This window comes from Schistocerca nitens, chromosome 2, assembly GCF_023898315.1.
Source record: "Schistocerca nitens isolate TAMUIC-IGC-003100 chromosome 2, iqSchNite1.1, whole genome shotgun sequence".
NCBI lineage: Eukaryota > Metazoa > Arthropoda > Insecta > Orthoptera > Acrididae > Schistocerca > Schistocerca nitens.
Genome location: NC_064615.1, coordinates 1067794520 through 1067810681, shown reverse-complemented (window position 1 = coordinate 1067810681; position 16162 = coordinate 1067794520). Strand labels below are relative to the sequence as shown.

Sequence of the window (16162 nt, the reverse complement as noted above, 5' to 3'; positions counted from 1 at the left end):
GCCCAGCAATAACCCACGATGGCTTAGACAGGTGGAACATCAGCATCAACGAAGAGTTAACGTCTGGTACAGGATGCTTGGTACTACAATTATTGGCCCTTATTTCGTCAATGGTAGTCTCAACGGCACAGCATATGCCAATTTCCTCAGATAAATTCTTCCTCCTCTTCTGGATGTAGTGCTGCTAAGAACCAGAATGCTTATGTGGTATCAACACGATGAATATTCCGCACATAATGCCTTGCGTGCTTGTCATGTTCTGAACCGAAGGTATCCTGCCAGATGGATTGATCAAGAAGGAACAGTTACTTGGGAGGCTAGGTCTCCTGATTTAAATCCTCTGGATTTTTTCCTTTGGGTGTGCATTAAAGATATTGTCTATGACGATATTCCAACAACTCCAGAGGACATGCAGGAACACATTGTGCTTGCTTGTAATTCTCTTCAGCAGGCAACAATGGAAGCAGTAAATAATTCTTTCATTCAACGGGTGCAGCAGTGTATCTGTGTCCAGGGTCACCACTTTTAGCACCTTTGAATGTTCTACTCATGGGCAACGGTAATGTAAAGTCAAAGTCAATTTTGTGTTATGTTTTTACTTGGTTTTCATTTGTTTTCTGACAACTCCAACAAGTGGATGAGTTGGTGATCCCGGGCTCAAAGTCAATGTTGTGTTATGTAATTAATAATGTTGTGTTTCACTGAATGGTACACTGTGATACATTTTTGAATAGGTCTTTAGGAGAGGAAATGAATTACCGTATAAAAAATACAGTGTACCATTTCAAAAAGTCATACCACTGTTCATATCTTTGTAAAAAACAAAGCTACAACGAAGACAACCATGCTATTTGATGTCCCCCTGACGGATAAAGTACATTTGCTTGAAACATTTTGTAATTTGCATCTGGACATACAGTTATTTAGGGTGGTGAAGATAAGTGGAAAACCTGTATATTCAGATACTTACAAAGTTCTATTGAAATAAATGCAACAAGCACAAACATCTTGCAAAATTTGTGCAAAGTACAAGGAGTAGAGGGGGGCAAGGGAGAAAGGAAGAGGGGGGGGGGGGGAGAGGGGGAAGGAGAGGGTGGAGGAGATTATATTGGGGGGGAAGGCCGTAGTTTGAATACCAACAATTTTTTCTGATCTGTTATGTGTTTATGTACCATCCATCAATTATCTGTAAATGAGTAGTGACCTTTCCTCACTCAGATTTGTTGTTTCCAGTGTCACACATATTACAATGGAAAATCCAGGATGGAATGTAACAATACCAGAGAAGGAAAGTTGCTACTCACCATATAGCGGAGATGCTGAGTCGCAATAGGCACAATACAAAGACTCACACACTCATAGCTTTCGGCCATTAAGGCCTTTGTCAGTAGTAGAGCTTGCAGTGCGGTTCGTAAGGCAACAAGAGAGACACAGGAAAGAAACGAAAGAAGGATGGACATTGAGTACAGAGATGCAAAAGAAAATAGGTACAAAGGAAAACAGCACAGGGTTAGGATCGAAGAAAAGCCGTCAGGCAAAAATCAAACAACGGAAAATCCAGGATGGGATGAAACAATACCAGAGAAGGAAAGTTGCTACTCAACATATAGCAGAGATGCTGAGTCGCGATAGGCACAGTAAAAAGATTCACACACTGATAGCTTTCAGCCATGAAAATTATTTAAAATTAATGCAATACTTACCTCTTTCCTGAGAAGTTTATGTCGACAAATCGGCTCCTATCGCTTCCAAAGGCCATGCTCTGATCCTGCAAATCACATTCACCACCCTGGTCGCAGATGGGGCAGTCAAGAGGGTGATTCACCAGCAGGAATTCCATGACACCCTCTCGAGCCTTGCGGGTCATTTCAGAGTTTGTCTTGATTCGCCAGCCTTTCATCACTGGCATAGCACAGGCTGCCACTGGCTGATAATATTGAACACGTTAATATGTCATATCCTCTAAAATTCTATATATACAATTACAAAGTGGTATCTTTAAAAGGAAACAGTAAGTGCATATCAATACATGAGTGTTACTGAAATAAAAAGAACAAGTCAACTACCCCCTTCACACTTTTGATTTTGCTCTACTTTCTTGTTTAATAGTCTTATTAGCATTAAAATTAGGTTTCCATTCATTCACACTTTTATTTAGGGTATGGCTATACTAATGTTACTTCCAATATTCCTCCTTTCTTACCCATATTAGCATTTGTGCTTTTTGGGAAAATGGACTGCCTGTAAACTTGAGCCTGAGCACTAATATTATTGTTGGTCTTGCATTTTGTGTGTGTGTGTGTGTGTGTGTGTGTGTGTGTGTGTGTGTGTGTGTGTGTGTGTGTGTGTAATAAACAACTTCAGTTATGTACTGACAGCACCTAGTCACAGTAACAGTAACACAATACTTCCCCGAAGCACATCTCTGATGATGAGTATTAATGGGCCACCCAAAGAGCCCACTTCGGCTTCCACTTTGAAGGTCTCTGACTCTTGCCCAGGACCTGCAGTTATTTAACCATCATCATTTGTGCAGGCAAACTTCTTGTTGCCTGCCTTAGTTCTTGACAGACCCTACCGTTGTAAGCTGTCTCTTCTGCACAGGTCCTCCAGCTTTGTTATCCATGTGCTGCCCATCCTCTCCAGGGACTCACACAGTGTGTGGTTGACGCAGCATTCCCATGTTGTTGGGTCAGCGGCCCTGTGGTGTCGCTGGTGCTGTACCACCACTTCCTCTTCACTGTCTGCCAGTGGCCACAAACCTCATGCTGATCACAGCATCTTCTTCGCCTCGGGGTGTACCACTCATACCCTTTGGGCAACGGCTCTCTGGGACATTGACCTGATTACAGAATTCATCTTGAGTAATAAATGAATGGTTTTCCAACTGTGTTTCCCTGACACCTAGCAAGCACCCATTCACCATGTCGCTACTACCCTCACCTTGAGTGGTGGATTACTGGCATCCTGCCTCAATCTACCCAGTTCCAACACCCGTTGTAGCAGCTGACCACCTCTGTCGCTATAATACTCACAGAATTTTCATCACGAATCAGGCCATACTAGTCCCTAATCAGAGATAGTTTGATTTCACTAACTTATTCTTGTCAGTTAACTGCTTTTGAAATTTTAGTGAAGTTTCATTCTTCCATACCATTGTCATTATATTATTAAACAACAATATTATTAAACTACCCAGCATCCTCACACATTTCACTAACTTTGACAGCTCATTTAGCACAATCAGAAATATCTTTTCATCCCACATAACATCCACAAATGTAAAAGCGAGAGACAGGCACCAATATTTGTGTTCGTTATTCACCATAAACACACTAATCTTTACAGAGTATTAAATTCCTAACAATATTTGTGTAACCTGCAAGTAACACGTTAATGTGGCTACTTAGAGTTCTTTCATTCCTGCACGTTCAACAACACATTTGATTTTAAGACAAAGGCAAAACAGTTTCTTCTTCACAAATAAACAAATAAATCTGAAATTATTATGCCTTTAACTTACAACTTTACAATTTAATAAACTTAGAAGAGTGTCTAAAGAAAATTAAAAAAACGGGTGTGTTCCCTCTTCAGCATTTAAAATATTAGTAATCATATATGACTGAAAACTTTGATGCTTCTGATCACCTAAGTGTCTACTTATTTCACTGTGATGATTAGGCCTGTTGACATTATGACTAAGCGCTACAATCTACAATCTGCGCTGAGGTGCCACCCCAAGGATTATTTACCCTCATAATTATAGACTTACATCACTGACTCCACTCTATTGTAGAATTATGGACCATGTTTTATGTTCATTCAATAAATTTTTTGAGAATGAAAAATCTCTGTAACAATCAGCAGGGATTACACAAACAGTCTTGACACACAACTTGCTCTGTTCACTAGTGAGATCCAAAACGCTGTGCTCACATTAACGCTGTGTTTCTTGACTTTTGGGAGGTATTCCAATATATAAGTGGCGTTCAAAAAGAAACGAGCTGGAAGCAAAATTACAGAAAGCAGTAACTGTACGTTAGAAGTACTGACCCTGGCTGTTGAGACACTTGTCCCGCTACATCTCCAAACATCTACAGCTGGACATTGCCGTCCGAGGTATTTGCCCTTATGCTAACGTTCTTCTTTGACCAAGATGGCCCCCTTCTGAGTCACTTCCTGCAGCATGGGACAACAGTGAATGCCCAGCATTTCTCACAAACCTTGACCACCCTTCGCCAAGCGATCAAATCAAAACGACCACGTAATCTCACCCGTGGGGTCATTCTGCTCCATGACAATGCAAAGCCTCATACGGCCAACACAGTCGCGGCACTCCTGCAGAAATTTAAATGGGAGGTTCTCGGCCACCCTCCATACAGTCCGGACCTCTCTCCCTGTGATTATGTGATTTTTAGTCCCCTTAAAAAGGCTCTGAGGGGCAAACAATGTCCAGCTGTACGTGCAGAACTGGTTAACATCACAGCCCCAGGAATTTTATGAGATAGCCATTCACCGCCTTGTGTCACAGTGGGACAAGTGTTTCAACAGCCAGGGTCAATACTTCTACGATACAGCTACTAGTTTCTATAATTATACCTCCGGCTTGTTTTTTTTTGATCGCCCCTTATAGTTCCACATTGTCATTTAGTAAAACAAAACATACCCTTACCGCAATTCAGAACAGATTTTGAATTAGATTCAGGACATTCTTGCAAATAGAATGCCAAAAAAGACATACCTAACAGGCTGAAATCGAAAGAAGTAAAGGTGATTTCAGGATTACCACAAAGCAGTATTACAGGATCATTACTGTTTACAAACATTGGCAGTTCCAAGAGGACATTTATGGGCAAAAACAAATGTAAGATATTGCATATAAAAATGCAAAGTGCTCAATTCTGTCCCTTCTCATCTTACCCAGGATCGCTTCCAAAAAGTGTACCTTCGTCACTTGTATTCCGTTCAGATCTGTCTTTCTCCAAGTATAACATTCTTATCCAGTGGTCCAAACTGACTTGCAAATCTTTGCACGGCACTTTCAATTACCTTCTGCCATGTACTTAGTCATTCTTCCAATGTCTGCTCATTGTCTTCCCAAATCATCATGCTGTTTGTATATGCTATGATTTTCATATCATCTGCCACTGACCTTTGGCGAACTTTCCTGATGATCACTTTGTTTTAAAACTTGGACAACTGCAGCCAAAATTTCATATGGTGATGTAAAATCTTCCACACTGGCTATTGACTTACTTAATTCCTTTGGCCCCTATGGGGGCATAGGGCATCCAGGAGAACTCGCCATCCGTCTCTGTCTTTGGCCATTTGCCTCAATTCTGCCCACGTCTTGCCAACTCTTTTTGCTTCCTCTCCCATGTGCCCCTTGGTCTTCCTCTCTTCCTTGTTCCCTGGGGACCATCTGGTTTTCTCAAGGTGTGCCCCAACCAGCCCCACTTTCTCTCTCGTATCTGGTCTTCAATAGGTATCTGGTTTGTTATTCGCCAGAGCTCCTCATTACATATTTTTTCTGGCCACCAGATATTCATGATGCGTCGAAGACATCTATTTATGAAGCTTTGTAACTGGGTTGTTATCTTTTTATCCATTTTCCAGCTTTCACTGGCGTACAGAAGGACAGCCTTCACATTTGTATTAAAAATACGGATTTTTGTTTTGTATGTGATATTTCTATTTTTCCATATTGGATACAATTGTATGAAGGCAGCATTTGCCTTTTTAATGCGGTTTTTCACGTCATCTCCAGCTCCACCATCTTCCGCCACTATACTACCCAGATACAGGAATGAGTTGACAGTCTACACTCGCTGCTCACCTATTAACAGGGGCACCTCCATGTTACCTGAATTTACTCTCATTTCCTTTGTTTTGCCTGTATTTATCTTGAGGCCAGCAGTCTCTGCTTCTTCTTTCAGCAAGCTTAATTTAGCTTGCATATCAGTCAGCCTTGGAGCTAATAAAACTATGTCATCTGCAAAATCCAAATCCTCCAGACGTTCGTGAATCCCCCACTGGATTCCTCGTCTCCTGCCTGCGGTGACTCTTCTCATAACAGAGTCTAGAATGAGTAGAAAAAGTGTTTGTGACAAAATGCAACCCTGCCGGACTCCAGTTGTTACTTTTATGGGCTCTGTCATATTTCCCTTGTGGAGTATGCAGCATTCGTAGCCATCATATAGATCTTTTATGATGTTTAAGATCTTCTGTGGTATGCCATACTTCCGCAACACCTGCCAGAGCACTTTATGTTTCACGGAATCGAAGGCCTTTTGAAAATCAATGAATGCCAGGTACATGGTTGCTTGGAATTCTTTGCTTTGCTCTAAGATGATCCTAAGAGTGTTAATAAGATCAACACAGCTGCGTTGTGCCCTAAAACCGGCCTGTTCTTTACGCAGTTGCTTTTCAAGGGATTCTTTAATTCTGTTTAAAATAATTCTGGTGAGGACCTTACTGGGCACTGATAACAATGTAATACCACGCCAGTTGTTACAGTCTGACAAATTTCCCTTTTTTGGGAGCTTTACCACCAAGCCATTTTTCCACTCCTTTGGAGATTTCTCTTCAAGCCAAATATGCTTCAGCAAAGGATGGAGCATTTTAACAGTACTTTCAGTATCGGCTTTTAAGAGCTCCGGTGCTATGTTGTCTAGGCCTGGAGCCTTTGTATATTTTAGTGTTTTCAAGGCAATCCTAATTTCGTCCATTGTGGGGCACTGCAAATTTATATTTTGGTCTTCTTCGACTTCCTCTGGAACATCTCTTACTTGTTTCTCTTGGTTGTCTTCACAATTTAACAGTTCCCTGAAGTGCTCCTCCCATCTCTGTAGCTGTGCCTGTTGAGTTTTAAGCATCACACCATTCTTGTTCTTAACTGGTCCTCCATGTCTGAAGTTCTTCACTGACAACCGTTTGGTAATGTTGTAGAGGTCTTTCATATTTCCTTGTCTTGCTGCCTCTTCTGCTAATTTTGCTTGCTCGTCTATCCATTTCCTTTTATCTCGATGTAGCAATGTTTTCACTTTTTTGTTTGCCTCCATGTATTCTTTATGCGCTCCGCTCTTCTGCGCTCTTGTCTTACAAAAATTTAACTTAAGTTTTAGTTCTTTCCTGTGGCTGATTTCATTCCACGTAGCATCGGAGATCCATTCCTTCCTTTGATGTGCCTTAAATCCTAGGATTTTTTCTCCCACATCTAAATAATTGTTCTTGATTTTTTGCCAGCATGTATCAATTCCCTCTTCCATAAAGTTTTCTTCAGAGAGGACCTGGAATCTGTTTTGTAGTTCAAGGGCAAATGTTTCTTTGATCTGTTGGTCTTTTAATCTTGCCACCTCTATTTTCTTGCACCTATGATTGAGCTTGGTTCTATTTGCCACTATCTTCAGTCTGAATTCCGCCAAAACTAGGTGGTGGTCACTTCCAACGTCTGCCCCTCTTCTATTTCTAACAGAGAGTGTCGGAACTTGCGGCTTATGACTATGTGGTCTATTTGATTTTCGGTAACGTGGTCTGGAGAAACCCATGTTATCTTATGGCAGTTACGATGTGGAAACAATGTGCCTCCAATGACTAGGTCATGTTGAGCACATGTATCTATCAACAGTTCACCATTTACATTCCTGATCCCCAAGCCATGCACACCCATGATATGTTCAAGCCCTCCATTTTCTGAACCAACTTTTGCGTTCAAGTCACCCATTAAAAGTTTTATGTCCCTAGAATTATTAAAATATTTTAATTAAAGTCACTATCAGTTTCGCATCAATGGAGATGCAGCTTCAGGTGATCTGTACAAGGAATTAAAATATTACAGAATTACAAAGGCTTGAGAATAGATGTGCACCATATATCATGAGAGTTGTGTACTTGCAGGTTTACTGAACAGTCATGGTGTGGCGAAGTGATTGCTTAGAGCCAAGTCCCATCATTCACTGTCAAGACTGAAACATATAACATGCTGAAAGCAATAGTCCACGATTAAACCAACTGGGACTGCAGAGCACCTGTAAGTGATGGAAAGCCACATAAACCTATTTACTTTTCTGTCTCCCATTTATGGGAACTAACTAAAAATGCCACATTATCATGTCTTAATTTTGACAGGTAGATACAACTGAGCCAGAATGTCTAAGTATGCCGTAGACAGCATATAAGTATACATAGCACCAGCATAAACTGTACTGATGACTCGGTATTATGAGCCATGTGTGCAAGGTGGTGCTAGCACAAGTCTCAGAGCAAACTGACACTATCTTTGACAAGAAAGGTCATGGTTCGCTTTACAGTGTGCTACCTTACATACTGTTACATGTTATATGGTCACTAGAATTTATTTTAAGTCATTTGTTCTTAAAAACAATAAAAACCTTTAAAATACAAGATAATATAATCCTGAAAGGCCTAACTAACATCATGACTTTTTATGCTGCACCCCTACAGGAGACTTATTCTTGGCTGTGTTTGTTCTCAATTGGCGAACAGGAAAATTTTTGAAAAGCACACTTCTTTACAGATTACTGTGTGCCCTGCCATGTTACAAACACATTGTATACTCACTGGTTCTAAAAATAAAGCAATAGAGCATTCAAAAAAATTCATATTATTAGCTAAGCTTTTCAGGATTATATTATCTTGTATTTTAAAGGTTTTGATCATTTTTAACTATGAATTCTTTTAAAAAAGAAAAATTTCTAGCAACCATATAACACACAATAAAGCCAACCCCCACATTTCTTGTTATAGATAGCTACAGTTCGGTCCAAGAATCGGACTAACACAATGTCGCAAATGTGGCTCTTAATACCAACTCATCAGTACAGTTTATGCAGGTGCCATATACTCTTCTATGCTATCTATGTCATGGTAAGACAGGCAGTCTCTATTATATCTATCTCTGAAGTTATGAGGTGCTAATATGTTGTTTTCAATTAGTCTGCATAATTTTACAGTAGATAGAAATTTAAGTAGATTCATCTGAATTCCTGTGAGTTACAGGTGCTCCACGGTCCCAATTTGTTCAATGGACTACCGCTTTTAGCACGCTATCTATTTCTATATTGACAATGAATAACGAGACTTGGCCCTAAGCAATCACTTCACCACACCATGACTGTTTAGAAAATATGTGAGTACATAACTCTCATTGATTTATGGCTCTTTATTGTAGTACACCATCTGTTCTCAAGCAACTGTAATTCTTTAATGTTTTAATTTCTTGTACCAATCACCTGAATATGCATCTCTATTAATGGTTCAAATGGCTCTGAGCACTATGGGACTTAACTTCTGAGGTCATCAATCCCCTAGAACTTACAACTACTTAAACCTAACTAACCTAAGGACATCACACACATCCATGCCCGAGGCAGGATTCGAACCTGCGACCGTAGCAGCAGCCCGGTTCCAGACTGAAGCACCTAGAACTGCTCGGCTACAGTGGCCGGCTGCATCATTATTATTGCGAACTGGCAGTGACATTTTAATTAAAGCATTTTTCCTTACGATGTCCACAACTATATTGAAAAGCACTGGCAAGAGCATACTTCCTTGTCAAACCTATCTATCTTCTCTACATCATTCTGATTTGCCATCTATCATTACACAATTCAGGTATTTGTTAAAAATGTTTCTGATTCTGAGTTGCATTCAGTTTCATACTCATCTATTCAGACCTTATCATATCTCTTCCCTTGTAACAATGTCTTAAGCCATTTCTATCTCTATGAACACAACTACAATGTCTTATCAAAATACCCATTTCTTTTCTACTACCTGCCTAGCTACAAATATGACATCTATAGTTGATCTTCCAGGTCAAAATCCTTATTGTTGTTTTCATAATTAAGGGTCCGTCTTGTTTCTAGTTTTCTGTAAGATTATCTTTTCATAAATCTTCATGAATGGCACAATAATGCAGTTCCTCTGTAGTTCTCAAAGACTGCCTTGTTACCCTTCTGAAAAATAAGTGAAGTACAGGGTTATTACAAATGATTGAAGCGATTTCACAGCTCTACGATAACTTTATTATTTGAGATATTTTCACAATGCTTTGCACACAGATACAAAAACTGAAAAAGATTTTTTAGGCATTCACAAATGTTCGATATGTGCCCCTTTAGTGATTCGGCAGACATCAAGCCGATAATAAAGTTCCTCCCACACTCGGCGCAGCATGTCCCCATCAATGAGTTCGAAAGCATCGTTGATGCGAGCTCCCAGTTCTGGCACGTTTCTTGGTAGAGGAGGTTTGAACACTGAATCTTTCACATAACCCCACAGAAAGAAATCGCATGGGGTTAAGTCGGGAGAGCGTGGAGGCCATGACATGAATTGCTGATCATGATCTCCACCACGACCGATCCATCGGTTTTCCAATCTCCTGTTTAAGAAAGGCCGAACATCATGATGGAAGTACGGTGGAGCACCATCCTGTTGAAAGATGAAGTCGGCGCTGTCGGTCTCCAGTTGTGGCATGAGCTAATTTTCCAGCATGTCCAGATACACATGTCCTGTAACGTTTTTTTCGCAGAAGAAAAAGGGGCCGTAAACTTTAAACCGTGAGATTGCAGAGGCATCCAGAAGCTTTAAACTGCGCATACCATCGCCAAATGGAGTTAGCAGTTGGTGGGTCTTTGTTTTACTTCGTCCTGAAGTGTCGTTGCACTGTTATGACTGACTGATGTGAGTGCATTTCAAGCACGACATATGCTTTCTCGGCTCCTGTCACCATTTTGTCTCACTGCGCTCTCGAGCGCTCTGGCGGCAGAAACCTGAAAAGCGGCTTCAGCCGAACAAAACTTTATGAGCTTTTCTATGTATCTGTAGTGTGTCGTGACCATATGTCAATGAATGGAGCTACAGTGAATTTATGAAATTGCTTCAATCATTTGTAATAGCCCTGTATTTAGGTTTGTCCAATCATCAGGAATCTCTCCATATGTCCATACTATCCTCATTATTCTATGCAGCCACTGACTTCCAACATGTTCTATGAATTTGAACATTGCCACTGTGATGTCATCTGCTCCAGGAGCTTTGTCATCTTTCATTTCTAACACAGCTACCTCTACATCCAACATCTGCAAATCTTCTCTTTCTATTTCCTCCACAATCGTGTTATTTCTCTTATCTCCCTCCATTTCATTCAATTTATTTGTTCCATTCTGTCCTTCACACATATTTCGGAAGTATTTTTTCCATATTTTCAAACCTACTTCTTCCGGTAATACTTTCTTTCTGCTTCCTTCTGTCGTCTAATGTGTAGTATATCATCAGCGTGCCGTCCTTAAAATTCTCGTCTTCTTATTGACGGAAGGAAAGAGCTAAAAACAAGCACTTCCCCTTGGAGAAAGGTGCACAAAATATGCCACAGAAACAGCAGCAGAGGTCCCGAACCAAATATTAAATGTCTGCCATATTGCAATGATGGATAAAAAGTAAAACACGGTTGACAGCCCATGTGCCATTCACTAAGATGACTATAACTCAGGAGGCAAACATACACTGGAAGATAAGTGTTTAAAAAAGAGCACTGGGTCAGGAAATGGTGAACTGTTAAAGGTTGGTGACAATGAACACAAAGTGGTTGGGATCATCGTATAACAAATGGCGATGACTAAAATGACAGTCCCAATACATTACATAGCTAAAATGATCTTCTTGTGACAAGAGGGTCGAGAGGAGGTTGGCCAAGCAGTTGGGAGAGGTTTAATTCCCCGGAGCTTTTTCCCCCCATGAAGTGAAGACCAGTGGTGATGCCAAAGTGACATCATCTGCGAGCATACAGCAACATGGGGATCTTCAAAAGGAAGCCTCACTTCCCAAAGGACCAACGTGACCAGGAACACACGTGAACATCACAGTGTCTCCCTCAACAGCAAGCAAGTGGGAGCTTTCTTGGACCCATTGCACTACGTGATGGACTGTGTACAGTAAACAGAGGCTCTAAAGCCCACTGAGAGAATCAGAGCATGTGACAATTAAAAAGCCTGTGTCACCAGGCGCACTGGGTGGCCTGATAGAGGGTGAAGAGCTCTGCTGTGAATACTGAGCAGAGATCAGGAAGCCGAGACGAAGGCACATCCGATACTATGGGCAGTCTTAGCAATAGCACCTTGGTGTCACTGATGATCAAGAAACCTACGGCTTAGTCTGAACCTGATTAGTGTCCTTGAGAAATGAGTGAAGGTCAAGATGAACATGGGCAGCTGCACAAAGCCAAGGCGATGAAGGGTTCACCCGCAACAGGAACATGGCAGCTAGCATGAAGTTAAGCTGCCAGAGCAGTAGATGAAAGCGAACTCCGGGAGGTAACAGAGAAAAAGGATGCACCCCATAATGACAGTCAACGGAGTCATTGAAAAAGGGAGCATCAGGCATGACAGACAAACGGCATGCCCGTCTACTGAGGAGGACATAATGCCAGTATGACAACGGTAATTCAGCAGCTTCTGTACAGACTCGTAAACAGGCTAGTGTAAAATCGCCAGTGGCCAAACATCTTCCATGATGGCAGATTGTGCTAAGACAGTATAACATGGACGGATGTGCAGAGGACTAAACAAAACACCCATGGTATAGTTTCGAACAGACACGGGATCAATATAAATGGAGGAGAGCGGTCCAATCTGCTCCACAGGAGATACCACGTAGGACACTTAGGTACCGGGTACAGCATGCAGCCGGGTGAGACACATGGGAGGACCAAGAAAGTCTCCTATCAAGCATGAGCCCCAGGCACCCCATAGTTTCAGTGAATGGAAGAGCACCAGGCCCAAGATGTAAATATGGTGGAAGAAACCCATTGCGCTGCCAGAAATTCATACAAGCGATTTTGTCAGTGGAAAAGCAAAAGCCACTGTTGGTTCTCCAAAGGCAAAGACAATTCAGATGTAGCTGAAGATGCCACTCGAGGATACAATTCCACGGAGAACTTCAACAGATTGCAAAGTCATTGATCAAAAGGGAGCTGGAGATTTCTGGCAGGAGATAGTCCATAGCAGGATAGTGGCTATAGCAGAGAGATGACGCTGAGGATGGAGTCTTGAGGCACCCCATTCTCATGGATAAAGATATCCAACAAGGCCAAAACCTTATGTATTCTCTTAAAAATCCCTGAAAGAAATGGGGCAGCTGGTCTCAGAAGTCCCACGTGTATAGAGTACAGAGGATACCAGTCCCCCATCAGGTGTCACGGGCTTTCTTCAAATCAAAAACCATGGCCACAGTCTGGTATTTCTGCAGAAAACTGTTCATTACATGGGTTGACAAAGTGAAGACCTGGTCAACTGCAGAATGGCACACGAAATCCACATTATGCAGTGGTTAGTAGATTGCAAGACTCGAGCCACCATATTAGTCTGCCATAAATCGTATGTTCCATCACCTTGCAAAAACATCTGGTGAGAGAAACAGGGCAGCAGTGAGAAGTAAGCTGTTTGTCCTTACTGGGTTTTGGTATGGGTACAACAGAGGCTTCACACCAGCATCTGGGAAACGTACCATCTGACTAAATACAATTGTATATATGAAGGAGAAAATACTTGCCTGCAAGAGAAAGGTGCTGGAACATCTGAACATGAACATCATCTGGCCAGGGGTCGGAAGATCACGATAAGGTGAGAGCATGGTCAAGCTCCCTCACAGTTAAGGCGGCATTGTAGCATTTACGATTCTGAGAGGAGAAGAACATCACCTGCACCTCCTCCACACATTTCTGAGGGAGAAGGGCAGGGTGATAATAGATGGAGCTCAAAATCTCCACAAAAAAACCGGCCCAAGGTGATGGAGACAGCAATAGGGTCCACAATGACATCATCTGCTACAATCAGGCTGGAAATTGGGAAATTAACCTCAGTCCCAGAGAGCCCCAAACAATGGAAGGGGGAGTAGGACTATTAAACCAACTAGTAAAGGAAATCCAGCTAGCTTTTTTGCTATCCCAAAGAATGGGAAGACACTGTGCATGCAATTGTTTATAATGAAAAATGTTCACCATCCTACGATGGTGGTTAAAAGTGCAGAGACCACATCTCTGCACATTAATCACATTGCAGTAGGCTTCAGTCCACTAGGGGACTGTGACAAAGCACAGTAAAGATGAGGTGTGAGGTACGGAACATTCTGTGTTGGTAAGGATAATGTTTCTAAGGTACTCTACCTGGTCATCACAACTGGGGAACTGTTGCTCATCGAAAGTTACCAGGGAGGAGGAAAGCCTCAATTTGCTTTAGAAAGCTGCCAATTAGGTTTACATGCAGGTGGAGTAGGTGTCAGCAAACAAATAGCACAGGGGAAATGGTCGCCCACGTTCATGTCAGAGAGAATAGACCACTCAAGACAACTGGCAAGCTGGGCAATGCAGAATGAGAAGTTCAAATGGGAACAGGTGTGCATGGAGTTTGAAAGGAACATGGATGTTCTAGTGTTAAGACAGATGAGGTTGAGTTGATTCAGGTCAGCCAAGAGGGAACCTCTCGGACAGGTTCTCAAAGGGCTCCAAAGGGGACAGCTGGTATTAAAGTTGCCGAGGAGAAAAATGGGGGTGAGGGAGCTGACCGATAAGCTGGAGTAAATCTGTCCTGAAGACAGCAAATGACAAAGGGTGAAACGAGGAAGGAAAATACAGCTTGCAGCTGGGTTTTCAATGAGATGGTTTGGCTACAGATGTCATCCCGAATGAGCAGCATGACTCCCCCCATGAGATGGAGTGCCGTTCTTGGGCAGAAGAGCAAAGCGGACTGGAGGGAAACGAGGTCAAAGCAGTTACGAGGATGCAATTTCTTTTCTTGAAGGCAGAAAACAACTGGATGCTGCAATTCCAAGATCAGCTGCAATTCCTCCTTTTTGGATCTAATGCTACTAATTTTCCATTGGAGAAGTGTCATATCGGGGAATGGGGACGAGGGAACAAACGAAGGGCAGTCTCCTCAGTGGATGCTGAGTGTCAGCCTTCGAAGAATCACTGCTACAGGGTGCAGAGGCTGGAGGATCTTGGTCCACAAAATCTATGGATGTGTCAGCATTCACCCTGGGTTGGCCTACAGATTCTAGGGCAAAGAAACATTAGGCGATGCACACCAACGAAATGTAGGTCAACCATTTGATGGGATCACACTGCAACATTACTGAAGAGGACCTTCGAGCACGGAAGGAGAACATCGTCTGCTTTTGTTTGATTTTTTGAAGCCTTTACTGTTGTTAGATGAAGACTCAGACATTTGTTGGCTGGAGGGACCAAAAAGTCTTCGTGAGAGTGTTCCTTTTGTCCTTTCCAGCCCACTGGCTTTTAGCAAGTGATTTCGCTGCTGGGGGCAAAGATTTGATGGCTTGTTGTGCACTTGTAGGAGAAGGAAATGGGAGTGTTACCATGATACTGGGTGATTTAATAACTGCAGTACTGAATTGAAGGTCGCAAGCTTGTGTGGCCCTGGCAAGGCATAGCAAGAATGGTACTAAAGGTGCCAGATAGAAAATGCATGGTTTTACACTAGCCAAAAACTTGCCAGCGATAGGGTAGGGTACTTTTCCTTTACCAAGATTCGCTTCATGGCCCACTCATTGAGATATGGAATGATTCAGCATGGTCGCCATTACAATTGATAAAATGGGGAGGAGGACATGGGCAATCACCTTCATGAGAATCTCTGCCACAAGTAACATTTGGCGTTTTTTTGACAAGATACACGAGTGTGGTTATAGCACTGACACTGGTAGCAACACATCAGGCTTGGAATGTATTGTCGAATCTTTATGACTTCATAGCCTGCCTTATCTTTGATGCAAGCATTATTCGATCAAATGTGAGAAAAAGAGTGCAGTTAGGCACCAAGTTTGCAGCAAATGGCGTGACGTAATTGCCTTACGGACCAAATACATGCATATTTGATAAACAATGTGCACAGTCCACGACACGCACAGCTAGCTCTTACCACTCAACAACAAGTTTATGTCAATGCCAGTAGGTGGTAGCACACTGCAGCAGCCTTTTCCCCCGTTCACTTGGCATAAATCCCGCCAGACAGTAGCACATTCCTCGGATTTACCAGTTCACACTCTATATAGTAAAATTAGATTGGACATCATAGTTATACTGATAGAATAACCTATTTTGTGGCATTCTGAATGAGATACAGCATAT

The 16162-nt window shown here is 42.0% G+C and overlaps 1 protein-coding gene across 1 annotated transcript in view; it reads right to left on the bottom strand.

The window, feature by feature from the left end:
• Positions 1-16162, bottom strand: part of LOC126237452 (NADH-ubiquinone oxidoreductase 75 kDa subunit, mitochondrial) — a 113292-nt gene that overhangs the window by 89552 nt on the left and 7578 nt on the right. Inside the window, exon 4 of the mRNA XM_049947585.1 lies at positions 1704-1927. Within this exon, the coding sequence (XP_049803542.1) occupies positions 1704-1927 (224 nt within the window). The remainder of the gene's footprint in view (positions 1-1703; positions 1928-16162) is intronic.